This window comes from Gadus macrocephalus, chromosome 18 (assembly GCF_031168955.1).
Source record: "Gadus macrocephalus chromosome 18, ASM3116895v1".
Lineage (NCBI taxonomy): Eukaryota > Metazoa > Chordata > Actinopteri > Gadiformes > Gadidae > Gadus > Gadus macrocephalus.
Window position 1 is genome coordinate 18,274,878 of NC_082399.1, and position 18,116 is coordinate 18,292,993.

At 48.3% G+C, this 18,116-nt stretch overlaps 2 protein-coding genes and 1 long non-coding RNA gene across 4 annotated transcripts in view; 1 reads left to right on the forward strand and 2 right to left on the reverse strand.

Moving 5' to 3' along the window:
• LOC132446484 (glutamate receptor ionotropic, delta-1-like) overlaps window positions 1-18,116 on the reverse strand; it is a 594,597-nt gene that overhangs the window by 450,857 nt on the left and 125,624 nt on the right. The gene's annotated exons all lie outside the window — the stretch shown is intronic.
• The window catches only part of LOC132446534 (uncharacterized), a 196,542-nt gene that overhangs the window by 67,560 nt on the left and 110,866 nt on the right, over window positions 1-18,116 (reverse strand). The window lies entirely within an intron of this gene.
• Window positions 1,488-6,665, forward strand: LOC132446441 (uncharacterized). The gene is made up of 2 exons (XM_060036752.1): window positions 1,488-3,078; window positions 6,396-6,665. Exons 1-2 carry the CDS (start codon window positions 2,065-2,067, stop codon window positions 6,663-6,665), a joined length of 1,284 nt encoding a protein of 427 aa, XP_059892735.1. The 5' UTR covers window positions 1,488-2,064.

The following is an 18,116-nucleotide window of genomic DNA, read 5'->3' on the forward strand; positions in this document are numbered from 1 at the left end:
GGTGATCTTAAAGAGACGGCGTCCCTATAACACAGAACGAAAAAATGTCAATAACAAAGTGTGGTGAATATACATAGTCATAATAATAATTAGGACTATGTATTTACACTTTGTGGCTCAAACTTAATAATCCTCTCCTCCTTGAGCCTCTCCAAATTAGATATTGATATCCCCCCTCCTCCTGCCGACTGTTTAAGTTGTTTTATTTTTCTAATGTTCTATTTCATGGAGGCTACGCCGTCTAGGCTTCGCCTTATGGGCTTGTCCCGTGCGCGCACCTGCGCGCGCTGAAAATTCAAACTATGCACCTATCAGCGTGGGCACCGCCCACATTTCCCACGGTATCGTGTCTATATAAAGCGGTGTATACCGTCGCTCATCCTCCCTTTTCTTTCAGCACTTGTGCTTATCAGTGAGAAATTGAGAACTACTATTAAGAAAATGAGAACTTCAACACGGATCTCCCAAGCCGGTGGCAGCGGCTCGGGTGAGGCCGCGGACAAACGGCCCTTTTCAGGGCCACCTGAGAGCGCTCCTGGAGCTAGGTCCTTTTCAGGACTCCTCTGCGCCTCCTGTCCCGCCTCCCTGGCACCGGGTGACGGGCACTTGGCGTGCTTTCGGTGCCTCGGCGCCGACCACGCCGCGGCTGCTTTGGCGGCCCCCGTCTCCTGTGTCGCCTGCCGGGAGCTGCCTGAAGAGGGGATCCTCTCCAGTTTTTCCCGGTGTCCGGTTTTTCCCGCTCTCGGGTTACAACCGCCACCGGATGACCGATCTCTTCCGGGAGATCATGGGTGAGGCGGCGGCCATCAGAGGGATTCCCATGCCGGCCCCGCCTCTTGCCCCCGTATCAGACGATATGCAGGGCGAGTGCTTTCGCACCCCATCTTTTTCCCGGCGGGTTACCCAGTGCCCGTTGTTCCCGCCTTTGCAGCACTTGTTTATTGCTGCAGGTGAGGACCCTTCGACCCTGAAGGCTCCGGTAAGATCCTACACAGATTTCACCAACATGGAGGGGTGGGCCGATACTCAGGCGAGGGGGATCCCACGCCTGGAGCCTCCCCTGGCAGCGCTTCTCTGTCCGGGCGCCGAATGGCTCCCTAACGAAAAGCCGCTGCCCCCCGACCGCCTCCAGAAGCAGATTGTCGGCCTAATGGACAGGGTGTTTGTTTGTGCCTCTCAATCCGCGGCGGCGGTCATCAACATCGCCCTGCTCTCCTCTGCCAAGGTCTCCTTGTCGGCTGACAGGGAGGCCTACGGCCCGGAGGAAGCCGCGAGATGGCTGGCGGTTTCCCGCTTTTCCAGCGCCATCCTCCAGCTATGCCAGTCGATAGCCGTTTCGGCCGGCCGGCATATGGCGTGGGCTACCATGATTCAAAGGGTCATATGGCTCTCCCACACAGTTCGGGGCGATTCTCCCGGGCTCCTCCCGCCAGCAGGCTGGGAGGAAGCGGGGTCTAGGCCGGTCCCAGCGTTCCAGGGGGCCGCCTCCGACTCCAGCCCCAGTGCAGCAGCAGCCGCCGCGCACGGGGAGAGCAGCAGCGCCACGGACCGGGAAGTTCCGGACGCTTGCTCCTACTTTTTCTTTCCCTATTAAAGAAAAAAGTAAAGACCGTTCGGCCGAATGGCAGTACATGGTACCTAAAGAGCGATATTCCTCAGGCCACCTGCGTCCTACGCTTGTGGTGCGCTCCTCCATGTTGCCTCTTTCCCCCCCTCAGCCCGGTGGCTGTAGGGTGGCGGTCGGACGGCGTGTTCACATGGCCTCTGGTTCACCTGCTTCTAAGAAGCGGCGTCCCTTGGAGCCTCGTGGACGGATCAGAGACTCGTTGCACGAGCCCGTGGATACGGCCGCTTGTACCGGTCTCCTGGTTCCCCACATTATAGGTGAGGAGACTGGTCCGCGCGCTGTGGCTACAGCCTGCGGACAGCGCATGCGCACAGGTGCTGCGGCCGGACGGCTCGCTCCCTGTTGAGCGGGCACGAGCGCGACGTCTAGACAGCTCGTTGTTTTTACAGCGGCTAGTTCTGTTACGTCTCCTACGCTCGCTGAGCCTCCTCCCTTTCATGGGAAGCCCCCCTTGGTTCACACGCAGTGTGGAGGCGGTAGGGGCAGAGGAATACGGGTTATTCCTGGACGGTCTTCCTCAGCGGTCGGCTCGCCCTCTCTCCGACCGCTATGCGTGTTGGCAAGAGCGGTGCGTTCTGCCATCGTGGTTGGACACCACGTTGAGATGGGGCCATCCCATACAGTTCAAGCGTCGTCCCCTACCCTTTATGGGGTTGGTGGAGACCACGCTACGGGACCCGGCTGCGAGCACGGCTCTAGCAGCAGAGGTGGCACGTCTCTTGGTAAAGGGGGCCATCACTGTCGTTCCCCCCTACGAGTCTCACCTAGGGTTTTATTCCCGCTACTTCCTGGTTTCCAAGAAGTCAGGGGAAAAGAGACCTATTCTGGATCTTCGCGTGTTCAACAGATTCGTTTCCACGAGGAAGTTCAGAATGCTCACTGTCGGGGCGTTGTTCCGGTGTGTGAGAGAGGGCGATTGGTTCACATCCCTGGATCTCAAGGATGCTTACTTCCACGTCCCTGTTCGGCAGGCGCACAGGAAGTTTCTCCGCTTTGTCTTTATGGGGATGGCGTACGAGTACCAGTGTCTGCCGTTCGGCAATTCCCTGGCTCCGCGCACCTTCTCGAAGTGTGTGGAGACGGCGTTGGAACCGCTCAGGCGTCAGGGAAAGAGGATTCTCTTCTACCTAGACGACCTGCTTATTCTGAGCAACTCAGAAGAGACCGCGAGAAGGGACACCATGTTGGTGATAAACCATCTCTCCTTCCTGGGTTTTGCCATCAACTGGGAGAAGAGCTCAACGCTCCCCAGCCGGCAGACAGTCTACTTGGGGCTTTGCCTAGACTCAGCCACCATGACTGTGATGCTTTCACCTCCTCGGCGAGACGCCATCCTGTCGGCGCTCTCCCGTTTTCACGTTCGCAGAAACGTGACCGCACTGTCCACCATGCGCCTGTTAGGGCTGATGGCAGCTGCCCACCCCGTGGTCCCCCTGGGTCTACTTTTTACAGTAGGGCCGAGATCGTTTATTGGCCTGTGGCATGTGCCACCGCGACCACTGACATACCATGGCATATGCCGTTCTGGAACGGTAACTGCCGTTCTGAAACGGTAACTGCCGTTCTGAAACGGTAACTACCGTTCTGAAACGGTAACTGCCGTCGCGACCACTGACATACCATGGCATATGCCGTTCTGGAATGGTAACTGCCGTTCTGAAACGGTAACTACCGTTCTGAAACGGTAACTACCGTTCTGAAACGGTAACTACCGTTCTGAAACGGTAATGCCATGGCATATGCCTTTCTGGAACGGTAACTACCGTTCTGAAACGGTAACTGCCGTTCAGGTGGAACGGTAACTGCAGTTCCCAACAATGGTATGTGACACCAGCATAACTCCTCCGTATAATTTCAAGACAGGTATTGCCATAAATGTAAAGGTATATATATTTGGTATTTATTGACACAATATCACAACATAACGCCGTAAATAAAGGGATTTACACGTTTCTCTCGTCCGTGCTGTTGTTAGGATATTTCCGATCTGTTTTGTTGTTGCTTTTGTAATGACAGATGCTTTTGAAAACAGCCGGACTTGCTCCGGTGACGGTAGTTATAGCCTAGCCTTCTAGGTGGCCTTAGAGCTAGTCTATTGCTTTGTTCCAATATCCATACTATCCGCAGTCATTATACTTTATTTTAGTATGACTTCTTTTTTTATATAGTTTGAGTACGTAGTGCGTTGCAATTAAGATCAGGGCGAAAGGAAGTGTAGTAAAAGGACCCGGATGGTATACTCAAACGGTCAAACCGATGAGTGTGGATTGATGTACACCTTTCGTGCTCCACGGCAGCGATCTAATAGCTACGTAGCTGAAGAGGCGGAGCCAGGCTGAGCCAACGTCGGCGCATTTTCTTTAATAGGTCCATGCATTTTCCACGTATCCTGCATTAATGGAGTCATTTTGTTGTTTTAATAGCTTTATAACTACTATGTGTAAAGAGTTCACCGTTCAAAGCGAGATGTTTATTGCGGTTGCGATCGTAGTTTCCGGTTAGTGCACCAGAGCCAGGTCCCTATAGGGGTGGCACTGTAGGCTATGGCTAGACAGTCATCCATTTTTCCACTCGTGTTTTATCAAGATGTTCTAGTAGCGTAGACTATAATAAAGCCTATACTGTATGACTGCTTCAGCTCATAACTATTCAATAGGCCAAATATTAAGTTTTGCATTTGTTGTTATTGGTGTTTAACCAAATAATTTAAGCAGGCCTATAGGTTCCTATCATTTAACCCTGATCCAGTGTCATAAACCTTTCTATATCGACATGATCCAGTGGTATCATGGCATACAGGCCACCGTTTTTCCGCTGGCATGCCACTCATGTAAAATGGTATTACCAGTTTCTACTGGCACCTACCGTTTTTCCGCTGGCATGCCACTCATGGAAAATGGTAATTACCAGTTTCTACTGGCACCTACCGTTTTTCCGCTGGCATGCCACTCATGGAAAATGGTAATTACCAGTTTCTACTGGCACCTACCGTTTTTCCGCTGGCATGCCACTCATGGAAAATGGTAATTACCAGTTTCTACTGGCACCTACCGTTTTTCCGATGGCATGCCACTCATGGAAAATGGTAATTACCAGTTTCTACTGGCACCTACCGTTTTTATAAGAATGATTGTGTAGCTGTGAATCATGGTATGTGTGTATGAACGGGCAAATACCACAGGAAAGGAATATCTACTGGCAAACGGTAGGTGCCAGTAGAAACTGGTAATTACCATTTTCCATGAGTGGCATGCCATCGGAAAAACGGTAGGTGCCAGTAGAAACTGGTAATTACCATTTTCCATGAGTGGCATGCCAGCGGAAAAACGGTAGGTGCCAGTAGAAACTGGTAATTACCATTTTCCATGAGTGGCATGCCAGCGGAAAAACGGTAGGTGCCAGTAGAAACTGGTAATACCATTTTACATGAGTGGCATGCCAGCGGAAAAACGGTAGGTGCCAGTAGAAACTGGTAATACCATTTTACATGAGTGGCATGCCAGCGGAAAAACGGTGGTTCCAGTAGGAAATGGAACTTCCGATTAACATAATTGGCTTGCCAGCGGAAAAACTTTTGGCCTGTATGCCATGATACCACTGGATCATGTCGATATAGAAAGGTTTATGACACTGGATCACTAGAACATCTTGATAAAACACGAGTGGAAAAATGGATGACTGTCTAGCCATAGCCTACAGTGCCACCCCTAACGGAAACTACGATCGCAACCGCAATAAACATCTCGCTTTGAACGGTGAACACTTTACACATAGTAGTTATAAAGCTATTAAAACAACAAAATGACTCCATTAATGCAGGATACGTGGAAAATGCATGGACCTATTAAAGAAAATGCGCCGACGTTGGCTCAGCCTGGCTCCGCCTCTTCAGCTACGTAGCTAAGATCGCTGCCGTGGAGCACGAAAGGTGTACAATCCACGATTCCACACTCATCGGTTTGACCGTTTTGAGTATACCATCCGGGTCCTTTCACTACACTTCCTTTCGCCCTGATCTTAATTGCAACGCACTACGTACTCAAACTATATAAAAAAGAAGTCATACTAAAATAAAGTATAATGACTGCGGATAGTATGGATATTGGAACAAAGCAATAGACTATAGCTCTATGGCCACCTAGAAGGCTAGGCTATAACTACCGTCACCGGAGCAAGTCCGGCTGTTTTCAAAAGCATCTGTCATTACAAAAGCAACAACAAACAGATCGGAAATATCATAACAACAGCACGGACGAGAGAAACGTGTAAATCCCTTTATTTACGGCGTTATGTTGTGATATTGTGTCAATAAATACCAAATATATACCTTTACATTTATGGCAATACCTGTCTTGAAATTATACGGAGGAGTTATGCTGGTGTCACATACCATTGTTGGGAACTGCAGTTACCGTTCCACCTGAACGGCAGTTACCGTTTCAGAACGGTAGTTACCGTTCCAGAAAGGCATATGCCATGGCATTACCGTTTCAGAACGGTAGTTACCGTTTCAGAACGGCAGTTACCGTTTCAGAACGGCATATGCCATGGTATGTCAGTGGTCGCGACGGCAGTTACCGTTTCAGAACGGTAGTTACCGTTTCAGAATGGCAGTTACCGTTCCAGAACGGCATATGCCATGGTATGTCTGTGGTCGCGACGGCAGTTACCGTTTCAGAACGGCATATGCCATGGTATGTCAGTGGTCGCGGTGGCACATGCCACAGGCCATTAAACGATCTCGGCGTCTCTCACTTTTTATGCGCAGACTCCAGCGGTGGTTTGCTCGCCAACGGTTGGACCCCAGGCGACACAAGCTCAGGGTGCTCCTCGGTCCCCGTTCGGTGTCGCCAGACCTGGAATATTGGAAAGGACCCTCCGCCCTTCTCAGGGGTGTTCCCCTGGGCAGGGTGGCGTCCTATGTAGTGGTCTTCACGGACACCTCGTTGACGGGTTGGGGAGGAACGTGCCTCTCTCACTCGGTCGGAGACGAGTGGCGCACGCCCCCTACAGCACACATAAATGTGGTGGAGCTTGACGCTGTGAGGAAAGTGCTGTTGCATTTCTTTCACCTGGTGCGCGGCCGCCACGTTCTGATCAGGACAGACAGCGTGTCGGCGGCGGCGTACATCAACAGACAGGGGGAGTCCGCTCCCCTGCTCTCCACCGAAAGGCGGTCGAGCTCTGGCTTTGGGCTCATCAGTATCTCCTCAGTCTGAGAGCCCTGCATATCGCGGGCGCCCAGAACTTTGGGGCGGACCTCATGTCTCGAGGCGGTCCCCGCCGAGACGAGTGGCGGTTACATCCCGACATTGTCAGACTGATACAGAGGTTCGGGACAGCGCAGGTGGACCTCTTCGCGTCCAGGGAGAACATGCACTGCAGGTGGTGGTTCTCCCTCAGCCCTCGGGATCTTCCCCCGTTGGGGGTAGATGCGTTGGCACACACACCTTGGCCGCGGGCTCTCTTGTATGCGTTTCCCCCGCTCCAGCTGATCCTTCCTCTTCTGGAACGGGTCAGACAGGAGAGACTGTCCCTGATATTAGTGGCCCCGGAGAACCGTTCAGCTCTGTGGTTTCCAGAGCTGGCCGTGCTCTCGCGGTCGGCGCCTTGGCCAGTACCGTTCAGGCCGGATGCGCTTTCACAGGCCCACGGGACGGTGCACCACCCGCCCGATGTCTCGGGACGGCTGTTGGTTTGGCTCCTGAGAGGTTGATCCTGCAGGGCAAAGGTTTGCCTGAGACGGTTATCAACACTATTCAGAGTGCTCGTGCGCCTTCTACTTCTTCCCTCTATGCGGCGAAGTGGTGCGCCTTCTCTAATTGGTGTGAGACGAACCATGCTGTCCCATCTCAATGCGAGGTAGGAAGCGTGCTATCGTTTCTGAAAAACGTATTGGAAAAAGGTTTGGCCTTCTCCACTATCAAGGTCTATGCGGCAGCCGTTTCGGCTGGCCATGCAGGCTGTGATGGTGGACCGATCTTCAGCCATCCACTGGTCAAGAGATTCTTGCGTGGGGCTAGACGGGTTAGGCCTGTTTCACGCGTGCTTATACCACGCTGGGATCTCCCCACCGTGTTGCGCGGATTGTCCAGGGATCCTTTCAAGCGTCTTTCTCAGGCCCTTTTGGATGCCCTGTCATTAAAAAAAAGACGGCGCTCTTGTTGGCCTTGGTTTCTGCGAAGCGGGCCGGTGAGCTAACCGCTCTGTCTGTCAGCCCGAGTTGCTTGTTGCTAAACGAGGACAGCTCCTTCGCGTTGCTCAGACCTAATCCTGCGTTCCTCCCGAAGAACATTAATAGATCTTTTCGGTCGAGGGATATTGTGCTTAAGGCTTTTCACCCCCCGCCTCATTCTAGTGAGGCGGAGGCGGAGTTGCATCTCCTGTGCCCGGTTCGGGCGTTGGCTATGTAGGTGAATCGCTCGGCCGCGTTCCGCTCCACACAACGGTTGTTTGTGTGTTATAGCGACGCTAGCAGGGGCCGCGCTCTCTCTAAGCAGCGGTTTTCTCGCTGGGTAAGTGAGGGTGTTTGCTTAGCCTACTCTTGGCAGGGCTTGGCGCCACCGTTGGGCGTTAAAGCTCACTCCACACGGAGCGTGGCCGCTTCAACGGCTCTACTCAAGGGCGTTTCGGTGGAAGACATCTGCGCGGCTGCGTCATGGTCTTCCTCCGGCCCCTTTGTCCGTTTTTACATGTTAGACATGTCCAGGGGCTCACTCGGCAACTCTGTGCTGGAGTCCGGGACCCCTTTTACGGCTTAAGAATATAGACATGTTCTATAAAGCAGCGTGGTTGGATTTCCTCTCGCCGGCTGGCGAGTTGGACTTGATTACCAGTCTTACTCTTCCACCTTTTTTCAAATGAAAAACAGGCTAGGGGGTTTTCTATTGGCTCGCCAATTGTCTGGTGGTTTTGTTTACCAGTGTGGCACTCCCGCCGTTTTCTTCAAATAAGAAACGGCCGAGAGAGTCCCATTATTGGAGAGCCGGATTCCGTAGCTCCGCCCCCGGTGGTAGCGGACCTAATGGAAACCGTGTTGCTCTGGTTTTTCTTTTCCTTTTCATGGGTTCCATGAAGCACGGATTAGAGCCGGAGTCTTTACAGACTCACTTTTTTCTCCCTTGATCATTGCCTTGCTTGATCTAGGAGGAATTAGTTTTTTATAAAGCTGTTGTGTTTTACACTTCCTTGGCTTTTTGAGTCTTAATGTGCTCTGGTGACTTAGGTCGTTTTGACTGGAGTCCAGCAGGAGTACATTGATCGGGCTCCGCTCGCAGCTTCACCTTAGCCCATAAGGCGAAGCCTAGACGGTGTAGCCTACATGAAATAGAACGATAGTTATGTTATTATAACTCTAGTTCTATGATTGTAGGCGTAGCCGTCTAGTTTCCCACCTGCTGTACCCTCCAAATGCTGAAAGAAAAGCGTGGAGGATGAGGATGAGCGACGGTATACACCGCTTTATATAGACACGATACCGTGGGAAATGTGGGCGGTGCCCACGCTGATAGGTGCATAGTTTGAATTTTCAGCGCGCGCAAGCGCGTGCACGGGACAAGCCCATAAGGCGAAGCCTAGACGGCTACGCCTACAATCATAGAACTAGAGTTATAATAACATAACTATCGTTTTGTGTGTAGGCTATATGTTACTGTAGTCTACTGCTGCCTGTCTTGGCCAGAAAACTTGAAGAGATGTTTAATCTCAATGACTTATTCTTCTGGTAACAAAAGAAATACATCTTAAACTACCTGGGAGGTAATGTACAATCCGCAATCTTGCCCTCACACCCCCCCTTCTCCCTCTCCCCCTCCCCCACCCAAGCCCGTGCTTTATTTAACTATAGTTAGGTAGCTTGCTGCCTTTTTCTTTCACTAAGGTGCTTCTGCAAATGAACAACATTTTCAGCTGTTTGTTATTATTTTCAAGTAACCAATGGTAGTTTCCATGCATTTTTTAAATGTCAATGCACTTTGAGCCCTGAATAACAGAAAAAGGTATTGAATAATTGATTTGCATTCAAGGTATACTTCACTTTCCATTGAACAATTACCCCTGTAACCCATAAATTGACTAATTTTACATTGTAATCAAATCACAATACGTCACACACTACGAGTGTGAATCACCCTCAGGGTCGAATCTCCCGATATAAAAATACAGCAAAAATGTAGAGGACACGTGTGAAAACGGCGCAGTAGAAAATGATTATGCTTGCTTCATAACGTAAGGAGAAAATGAGAGAGAGGGAAAGAGAGAGACCCAGATAGAGGGACAGATGAAGCTAAATAAAGGACACAAAAAGTCAAGACAAAACATCATGGTCCATTGAGCATTCAGCCCATTAGGTTGAGAACGTATTAACAACCTCCCATCCCCACTTATTTCCCCCGGTCCCGGAACACTCCGGAAGGCTTCCCACCAGGGGAGCCTCATCCAGCCGTCTGTGGTGACCACACAGGTACATTTATCTTTTTCCTTTTAAACCTGCATGCAAAACATCTGAGCTGTAGGGAAATAAAACCCTGACGCAACCTTGGTTTGGCCTCAGCACCGAGCCCGGGTTATTCATTCTTTATTTTTCCATTCCGGGGCGATAGAGAAAGAGGGGCGGAGGGGGGAAGAGACAGGACATGTTTCTTTATGTTCTATCCATTAGAGCCACAGGCAGCAGCACTGCACTGGGGGGCCTGGTCAGATGGAGGTGGGAATAGAGTGTAGAATAGAGTGCATATAGTGTGCAAAGCCATGTTCTAAAGGGCACAGTGGAGAGTAGAGGGGCATTCAATGCACACACAAACACACACACATACACACACACACACCCACATACACACAGAAATTCTGCCGGAGGGTGAGAAATGAGGTGTGGGAGAACAGGCGACAGTCAGAGATGGCACTCTGAGTCTAGCACAGCCAACATATACCCCTTAGAGGGAGGTTATGTGTCTGTATGTGTGTGTCTGTCAGTGTCTGTGTGTGTGTGTGTGTGTGTGTGTGTGTGTGTGTGTGTGTGTGTGTGTGTGTGTGTGTGTGTGTGTGTGTGTGTGTGTGTGTGTGTGTGTGTGTGTGTGTGTGTGGTGGGGGGATGTGTGTTTGTATGTGTGTTGTGTGTGTGTGTGTGTGTGTGTGTGTGTGTGTGTGTGTGTGTGTGTGTGTGTGTGTGTGTGTGTGTGTGTGTGTGTGTGTGTGTGTGTGTGTGTGTGTGTGTGTGGTGGGGGGATGTGTGTTTGTGTGTGTGTGTGTGTGTGTCTAGCCATCCATCCCCCTGTGTCCATGAGTCTCGATAGGGGACCGCATCCAATCCTCTTTTATTTGTGTGTCAGTCCCCCCTCCCTTTTCCTGTTCAGACATACACACACACACACACACACACACACTCACACACACATACACACACACGTCAACAATAGCTTATCAGCATCTCCCAGGCCCATCCAGACCGGCCTGGGAGTGACCCCCCCTCCAACACACCATGGGACCAATCCTACCAGGCCTGACGCAGGTCAGGACACAGTGGGACAGACAAATGGACATTGACAGATGGAGTCAGACTTCATTTCCTGATCACTTCGGCATGTCAAACAGTTTCTCTCGGTTTTGACTAAGGAAATATATTTTTGGATACGTTCAACTCATTGATTTTATCTTCAGCAAACAAACAAATACAGAATCTAAATGTCATTGGGGAAACACATCTTACAGCTCCCTGTATTTAAACAAACAATTAATCACAAATATCTGTTACCCTTTTAAGATCAGCAAACGATAAGCTACAGAGGTGGCTTAATGTTACAGAGCAAATTGACTCGGCCCAGGCTTCTCGGCCCAGGCTATATAAATATGCATCCATATATATACATATTATAAACATATACATATATATGCTGCCTCTCTCACTTTCTGTATGATTTGCTCTATTTCTATCTCTCTCTTTCTCTCTCTCTCTCTCTCTCTCTCTCTCTCTCTCTCTCTCTCTCTCTCTCTCTCTCTCTCTTTCTCCATTACTCCCTGTTCCAGCCTCTATCATTATCCCTTCCCTCCATCGCTCTTTCAATCTAACGCCTTCATACGTCGAAAGTCACGAAAAACACGAAAACGTGCTTTCTAATTTTTAAATTTCTATCTATTTTTCATTGACATACAAAACGGTTTCCTTTGCAGAACTAACATTAAGGATAAATACAATTCATGGAAATGCAGATAGGGAGGGAGCCCAGAGTCGTGAGTAAGGATCTCATTTGTTAGGGGGGGGATGCATTTATAAACATTGACAGCCTTTTTAACGTGCAGAGAAGGAGCATCAAGAGCAAGCTTTTCTCCCATTTATATTCTTCATCTCTCCATCCCTTTCATTCATCCACCCCCCGCTTACCTCTGTCTCTTTTTCAATATCCCTCATATTCCCCTTCCTCTTCCTCTCCCCTTCATTCAAACCCCCACTGTGTCTCCATCTTGTATTCTATCACTCTGACATCCTTTCTTTCTTTGCACCTTCCAAGTCTCTCTCTCCCTCTCTCCCTCTCTCTTCATCTCTTTTCTTGGCCCTGTGGCGTTTTGTTAGCCAAATACACTCACCACTTCCACCGCCAACACAATACTGTGAGGACAAATGGAAAGCTAAATATTAGAGCTGTCAGTTAAACGCGTTATTAACGGCGTTAACGCAAACCAATTTTAACGGCGTTAAAAAAATTATCGCGATTAACGCAAATATTTTATTTACAAAAAAGAAAAAAAAACTTTTTTTTTTTCCTTTTTTCTTTGGCTCAAAACAAAGAAGCAGTAGCCTGACTGCTATGTTCAAATGACATTTGTTCAAAGCAGTCGTTTAATTGCACTATAGGCTCTTTTTTTGTATCGTCCTGTTTTGATCAGTATATGCCAATGTTGTTATCAATAAAAAATCATTTGCACAAGACAAGCCGATGCACTTCACCATGTTGATAAGAGAATTAAAATGAGAAGAATTATGGGACAAAAAAATCAAGGGATATTTAGCATAGAAAAATAATTTGCGATTAATCGCGATTAATCGTGAGTTAACTATGACATTAATGCGATTAATCACGATTAAATATTTTAATCGCTTGACAGCTCTACTAAATATGCAACAAAATATTGTGTGAATGCAAAATGCAAAATAATTTAGAGGGGGGGGGGGGGGGGTGGCGGGGGAAGGCACAAGATCCATAAAGTTAAAATAATGTCCGATTTTGGTCTCTCTCTCTCTCACCCTCCACCCACAATGGCAATGCTAATAGCAGAGCACTAATGAAAGATGTATGAGTGGGTGCTGCATCCGTAATGCGACTATCGCGCCTCTCCCCTCCTCCCCCTTTCATCCCCCTCCCTTCTCCGAGAAGGGTCTATGCCCCCCACCCCCCCACCCCCAGCCCCTAGACGGGCTGGAAGATGCAAACACATGGTAGGAGTTCATAACATAGACGCCACGACTGCAAAGACGGGAGAGAGATTCATGTGGGGTTGGGGTGTCAGACAATAGTGGAAGGAAGCCTGCTTGGAAAGACAGAGAGAGAGAGAGTGAACTAGAGAGAGAGAGAGAGAGAGAGAGAGAGAGAGAGAGAGAGAGAGAGAGAGAGAGAGAGAGAGAGAGAGAGAGGGAGAGAGGGAGAGAGGGGGAGAGAGAGAGAGAGAGAGAGAGAGAGAGAGAGAGAGAGAGAGAGAGAGAGAGAGAGAGAGAGAGAGAAATAGATAGATATAAATGGATAGACTAGTCTGACCTTTTCTGATGCTGTCATTCCTTTAAAACTCTACTCGGCTCACAGACATCCAAACTAACTGTTTAGTTTAATTTCACCAAGAGTGCAGTAACGCTTCAAATATTCAATCACTCTACACTCATTCTGCACTACTTTTTTCAGATTATGAATATGTTTCAACACGCCAGAAAGGCAACGCATAACTCAATGAATTCTAAGCACAGAAATACCATTCACAGTTAGCAATGTGAGGGAGCTGAATTTTGCCCTGCGTATGTGGTGTGTTGGTTTTAGTGTGTGTGCTTGTGTTTGTTAGTGTGTGTGCAAGTCTTTGCGTGTGTGTATGCCTTTGTGTGTGTGTATGCCTTGTGTGTGTGTGTGTGTGTGTGTGTGTGTGTGTGTGTGTGTGTGTGTGTGTGTGTGTGTGTGTGTATGTGTGTGTGTGTGTGTGTGTGTGTGTGTGTGTGTGTGTGTGTGTGTGTGTGTGTGTGTGTGTGTGTGTGTGTGTGTGTGAGTGTGTGAGTGTGTGTGTGAGTGTGTGTGTGTGTGTGTGTGTGTGTGTGTGTGTGTGTGTGTGTGTGTGTGTGTGTGTGTGTGTGTGTGTGTGTGTGTGTGTGTGTGTGCGAGTGTAGTTAGTGTGTATGTGTGAGGGTGCGTGTGTGAGCGCTTCTGGTCAACACCACAGTTTTGATTGACAACCCTAGTGATTCCTCAGGGGGATTATTTTCCCTCAGTCCTTAAACACACAGAAAGGGAAACCTTTAAACTACTCGCAGATGAGGTCATAGACCCTTACTCTCTCTCCTCTTATTTTCTTGTCCATTATTATCCCTGCTTTCTCTCTCTCTCTCTCTCTCTCTCTCTCTCTCTCTCTCTCTCTCTCTCTCTCTCTCTCTCTCTCCCCCTCTCTCTCTCTCTCCCTCTCTCTCTCAATACCTCCAAATTGTAATTTGTCAGTTGTGCGTTGTTTGCTGAACATCCTAACCCTGTTGATGCATTATGGCGCACTGTGAACACTGGAACACAACATGGGTGAGAGAGCTGCCAAGAGGGGCGTACGGGGAAACCAGTGCACATCATGTGAGACTAGGCCTGACACTTGGTGCTACCAAGGTCAGAGGATTCTACCCTAGATTGGGAGGAGAGTACCAGGCCCCAGTTTCAACCAATGGGACCACACGAGCCACAGGCTGAGCCAAATGAGGCGGGGCTAGATGAAGAACCACTGATTGGGGAAACACCTGGATCAAGGAGATGAAGATCGTAGACGAAACAGGAAGACAGAGGAGCCAATGCGATGAGGAGACGGTGCAAGAGGACAGAGGAGCCAAGGAGATGAGGAGATGAAGCAGGAGGACAGAGAGCCAAGGATATGAAGAGACGAAGCAGGAGGACCCGGGAGCCAAATTGAGGAGACGATGCAGGAGGACAGAGGAGCCAAGGTCCCAGCACCTTCAGCAGATGACCATCTGATCTGCTTTTTTTTTCTTCTTCATGTTAGACACTGAGAACTTGTGTGCGGTCATCTGTTTTTGTTTTGTATATGTTATTGAAATAAATGTATCCAGTTGCCAGAGGACTAAAGATATTTCTGTTTTCTCCTTTGCTTAACCACCCTCGCTAAAGTAGACATACACAAAAAAGAAGAAATATGAAACCAACCTCATCTTTACCACAGGGTTGAAACTCAACTCTTTGTTTGTTTCATTCTCTCTTGACAACCCCCCGTCGCTCCATCTGCCTTCATATTTGTATCCATCTCTGCCGGTCCTTCTCTCTCACGCCATTCAGAGCTCTGTCCAAACCTCTGTCTCTCTCCCAGTATCTGTCCTCCTTTATCATTACTACCTCCACCTCAATTGCCCTTTTTCTATCTCTCTACCATCAACTCAGCCTTCAGATATCAATCTGTCTGTACCTCTCTCTCCCTCCATCTCTCTGTCCCTTTATCCATCTATCTCTCAACGCCTTACTCTCTCTCTTTCCCACAGAGTCTAAGGGGCCACTCACACTAGGGCCGCAGCCCCGTGCCCGAGCTCATTTGCATACTAAAGTCTAGAACGTTTGACTAGTGTGACCACGCCATCGGTATTCCAGCACGGAACAGCCCCTTGGCCAAGGCACACTTGGGAGAGGTGTGCAGTGGCCAAAGTAGAGATGCTAATGAGATGACACGCGCACACGCGCAGATACGCAACGTGAGCTGGATGACGTAGTCCTTGCGCGACCCTTCTTTCTTTATAGGTCCATGCCCTTCTTCCCCACAACAATCATTTTAAACAACGGCGGCAAGCGGTTCACGAGTGGGTTTACGTTGGTGCGATACTGAGGTCGAGTGTTTACTGGAAATTTGGGCCGACGACAGCATTCAGTCGCAGCTGGACACCACGCATGGTGATGACTAGGGGTGGGAATCGAGAACCGGTTCCTACTCAGAACCGGTTCCAACTAACCAATTCCATCTGAATCGTACACCTCCAACGTTATCGATTCTTCTTAACGATTCCGCACCACGTTTTCCGGTTTACGCAAAAAATTTGCGACGACCCTGGACGCGCCGACAACCTTCAAACAACAAGGCAGCATCGTGGAGAGTAGGAAGCGATCGCAAGTCTGGCTCCATTTCACCAAACGCAATGAAAATTCTGCCGCATGTAATCAGTGCAATGCTATCATTTCCTGTAAGGGTGCAAACACCAGCAACATGCTAAAGCATTTGTCTACCAAGCATGGAATTAAGTCCCAAGAATGCCATGTGTTCAAAAGCCTGCATACGAGTCAAACAAGCTCCACTGTGTCCTCCGTTGACAACGGTAACGTTCACATTACATATCCTGCATTAGCAGCCCACTGTCGCCTTGCAACTGCAGTTTTTATAGTAGTAGTGTCGTAGTTTTTATTAATAATGCCGACCTATACAAATTTCATGCATTTTAGATGATCGCTCTCAGGCAGCTGGCCCCTCGACATCGGCTCAAGTTACCCCTTTCACTCCCAGAAAAGGCAGATATGCTTATATTCTTGCATAAGAATTGTTGACGCTCAGTAAAAAAAAAAAATCTCAAAGATGTTATGAAGGCATACATTTCATGCCTATTTAATTAAAGGGGATGTACGTATGTTCACTATTTTGTTTACTTTTTATAACCCTTCCTAGAAAAGTGTTAAACTTTAATTTAATAACGTTTGGTTTAAGCTTAGTTAAGCTTACAGTTATTGCATCTAAAATATGTAGATAAAAGTTTGGTGTTAAATCATAATTTAGCATGTTCAATTGTAAGTGTCTTCCTATTTTTTTTATTACTTATTTATTGTCGGTCTAACTTATTTAGACTATATTTTCTTGTTTCTTGTTCTTGTGTTAGTATGTAGAAAATAAAATGGTTACTTTTGGTGCAGAAGACTGTAGAACTCTTTTTTTGCCACTCAATGAACTACTCAGGAATCGGTAAGAGAATTGATAAGGAATTGGATCGATAGGCAGAATGGCATTGATATTGATAAAAACGTATAAATTCAGAACCCCTAGTGATGACGTATTTATCATATTACGACATGTTGACGTATGTATGAAGGAGCAATCGTGCCCAGGCCACGGCCTTTGGGAGCAGTGGGGCCAGCGGGGGGAGTGGGGAGGGGGGGAATCGTGCTCAATCTTCCTGCAGCACGGAACAGGCAAACTTGCCTAGTGTGAGTGCGCCCTAAATGTTTTTATCTTAATCTATCTGTACCATAGCCCTATCTCCCCCTCTCTCTCTCTTATCTCCTTCTTGCCCTTTATTGATTGACCTTTATCTCACCCTCCATCTCTCCCAAAAATCAACCCTCTCTCTCTCTCTCTCTCTCTCTCTCACTCTCTCGCTTTATGCAACCACACATTGCATACAACACGTCTAGAGAATATCTATGCAGGAGCCCGGAACCTTCTGCTGTTAGCTTTCGTAACAGTTGACTGATAATTTGTTGCGCTCATAAAAAATGTAAAGGTCTTTCTGGATAACATGAGTTACCGTGGATTACAGATAGCTGGTGAAAGTCGGGACATGTTTGTTCTTGTTCTTTCATTTTTTTTCACCTTGAGTTGTTTACTGTGACTCCCCCTGCTAATCAATAGGCCGTTTTTGGCTAGGGGATTGTGACAATGTTCAAGGTTATTCCTCCAGCTCAAGCCCCTATGAAGTTTAACGTCATATACCTACACACACACTCTCTCTCTCTCTCTCTTTCTCTCTCTCTCTCTTAGACTTTTTCGTATTGCACCCTCTGGGCCAGAAAGAGATATAGAGTTAAAAGAAGGGCTAGAGAGAGCGAGAGAGAGAGAGAGAGAGAGAGAGAGAGAGAGAGAGAGAGAGAGAGAGAGAGAGAGAGAGAGAGAGAGAGAGAGAGGGGGGGGGGGCAAAAACACAGAAGGGGGTCAGAAATGGATAATGAATTGGTAAGGAAAAATCAAAGAAATAATCAAAATTCAATGAATAAAGCAGGAGTAAGAATGAAAATAATATGGAAATACACATATAGACACACACAAAGACACATAGATAAACACACACACAAACAAAAACACACACACACACACACACACACACACACATACACACAAACACACACACACAGTGCTGTGTTAGCATGTTTTCTGAATCCCTCAGCAGTGTGTCCAGCAGGTCTGTCAACATGAGCTAAGCTGACATCCCCCTCCCCACACACAGACACAAACTCGCAAGCACCCATGGAGACAAGCACACACACACACACACACACACACACAC

Bases quoted from the DNA above. Each gene is read 5' to 3' on its own strand.
- LOC132446441 (XM_060036752.1), top strand. From the start codon at position 2,065: ATGGGAAGCCCCCCTTGGTTCACACGCAGTGTGGAGGCGGTAGGGGCA. The intron at 3,079-6,395 runs GTAGGGCCGAGA...TTTTATGCGCAG, and splicing joins CCCTGGGTCTACTTTTTACA to ACTCCAGCGGTGGTTTGCTC.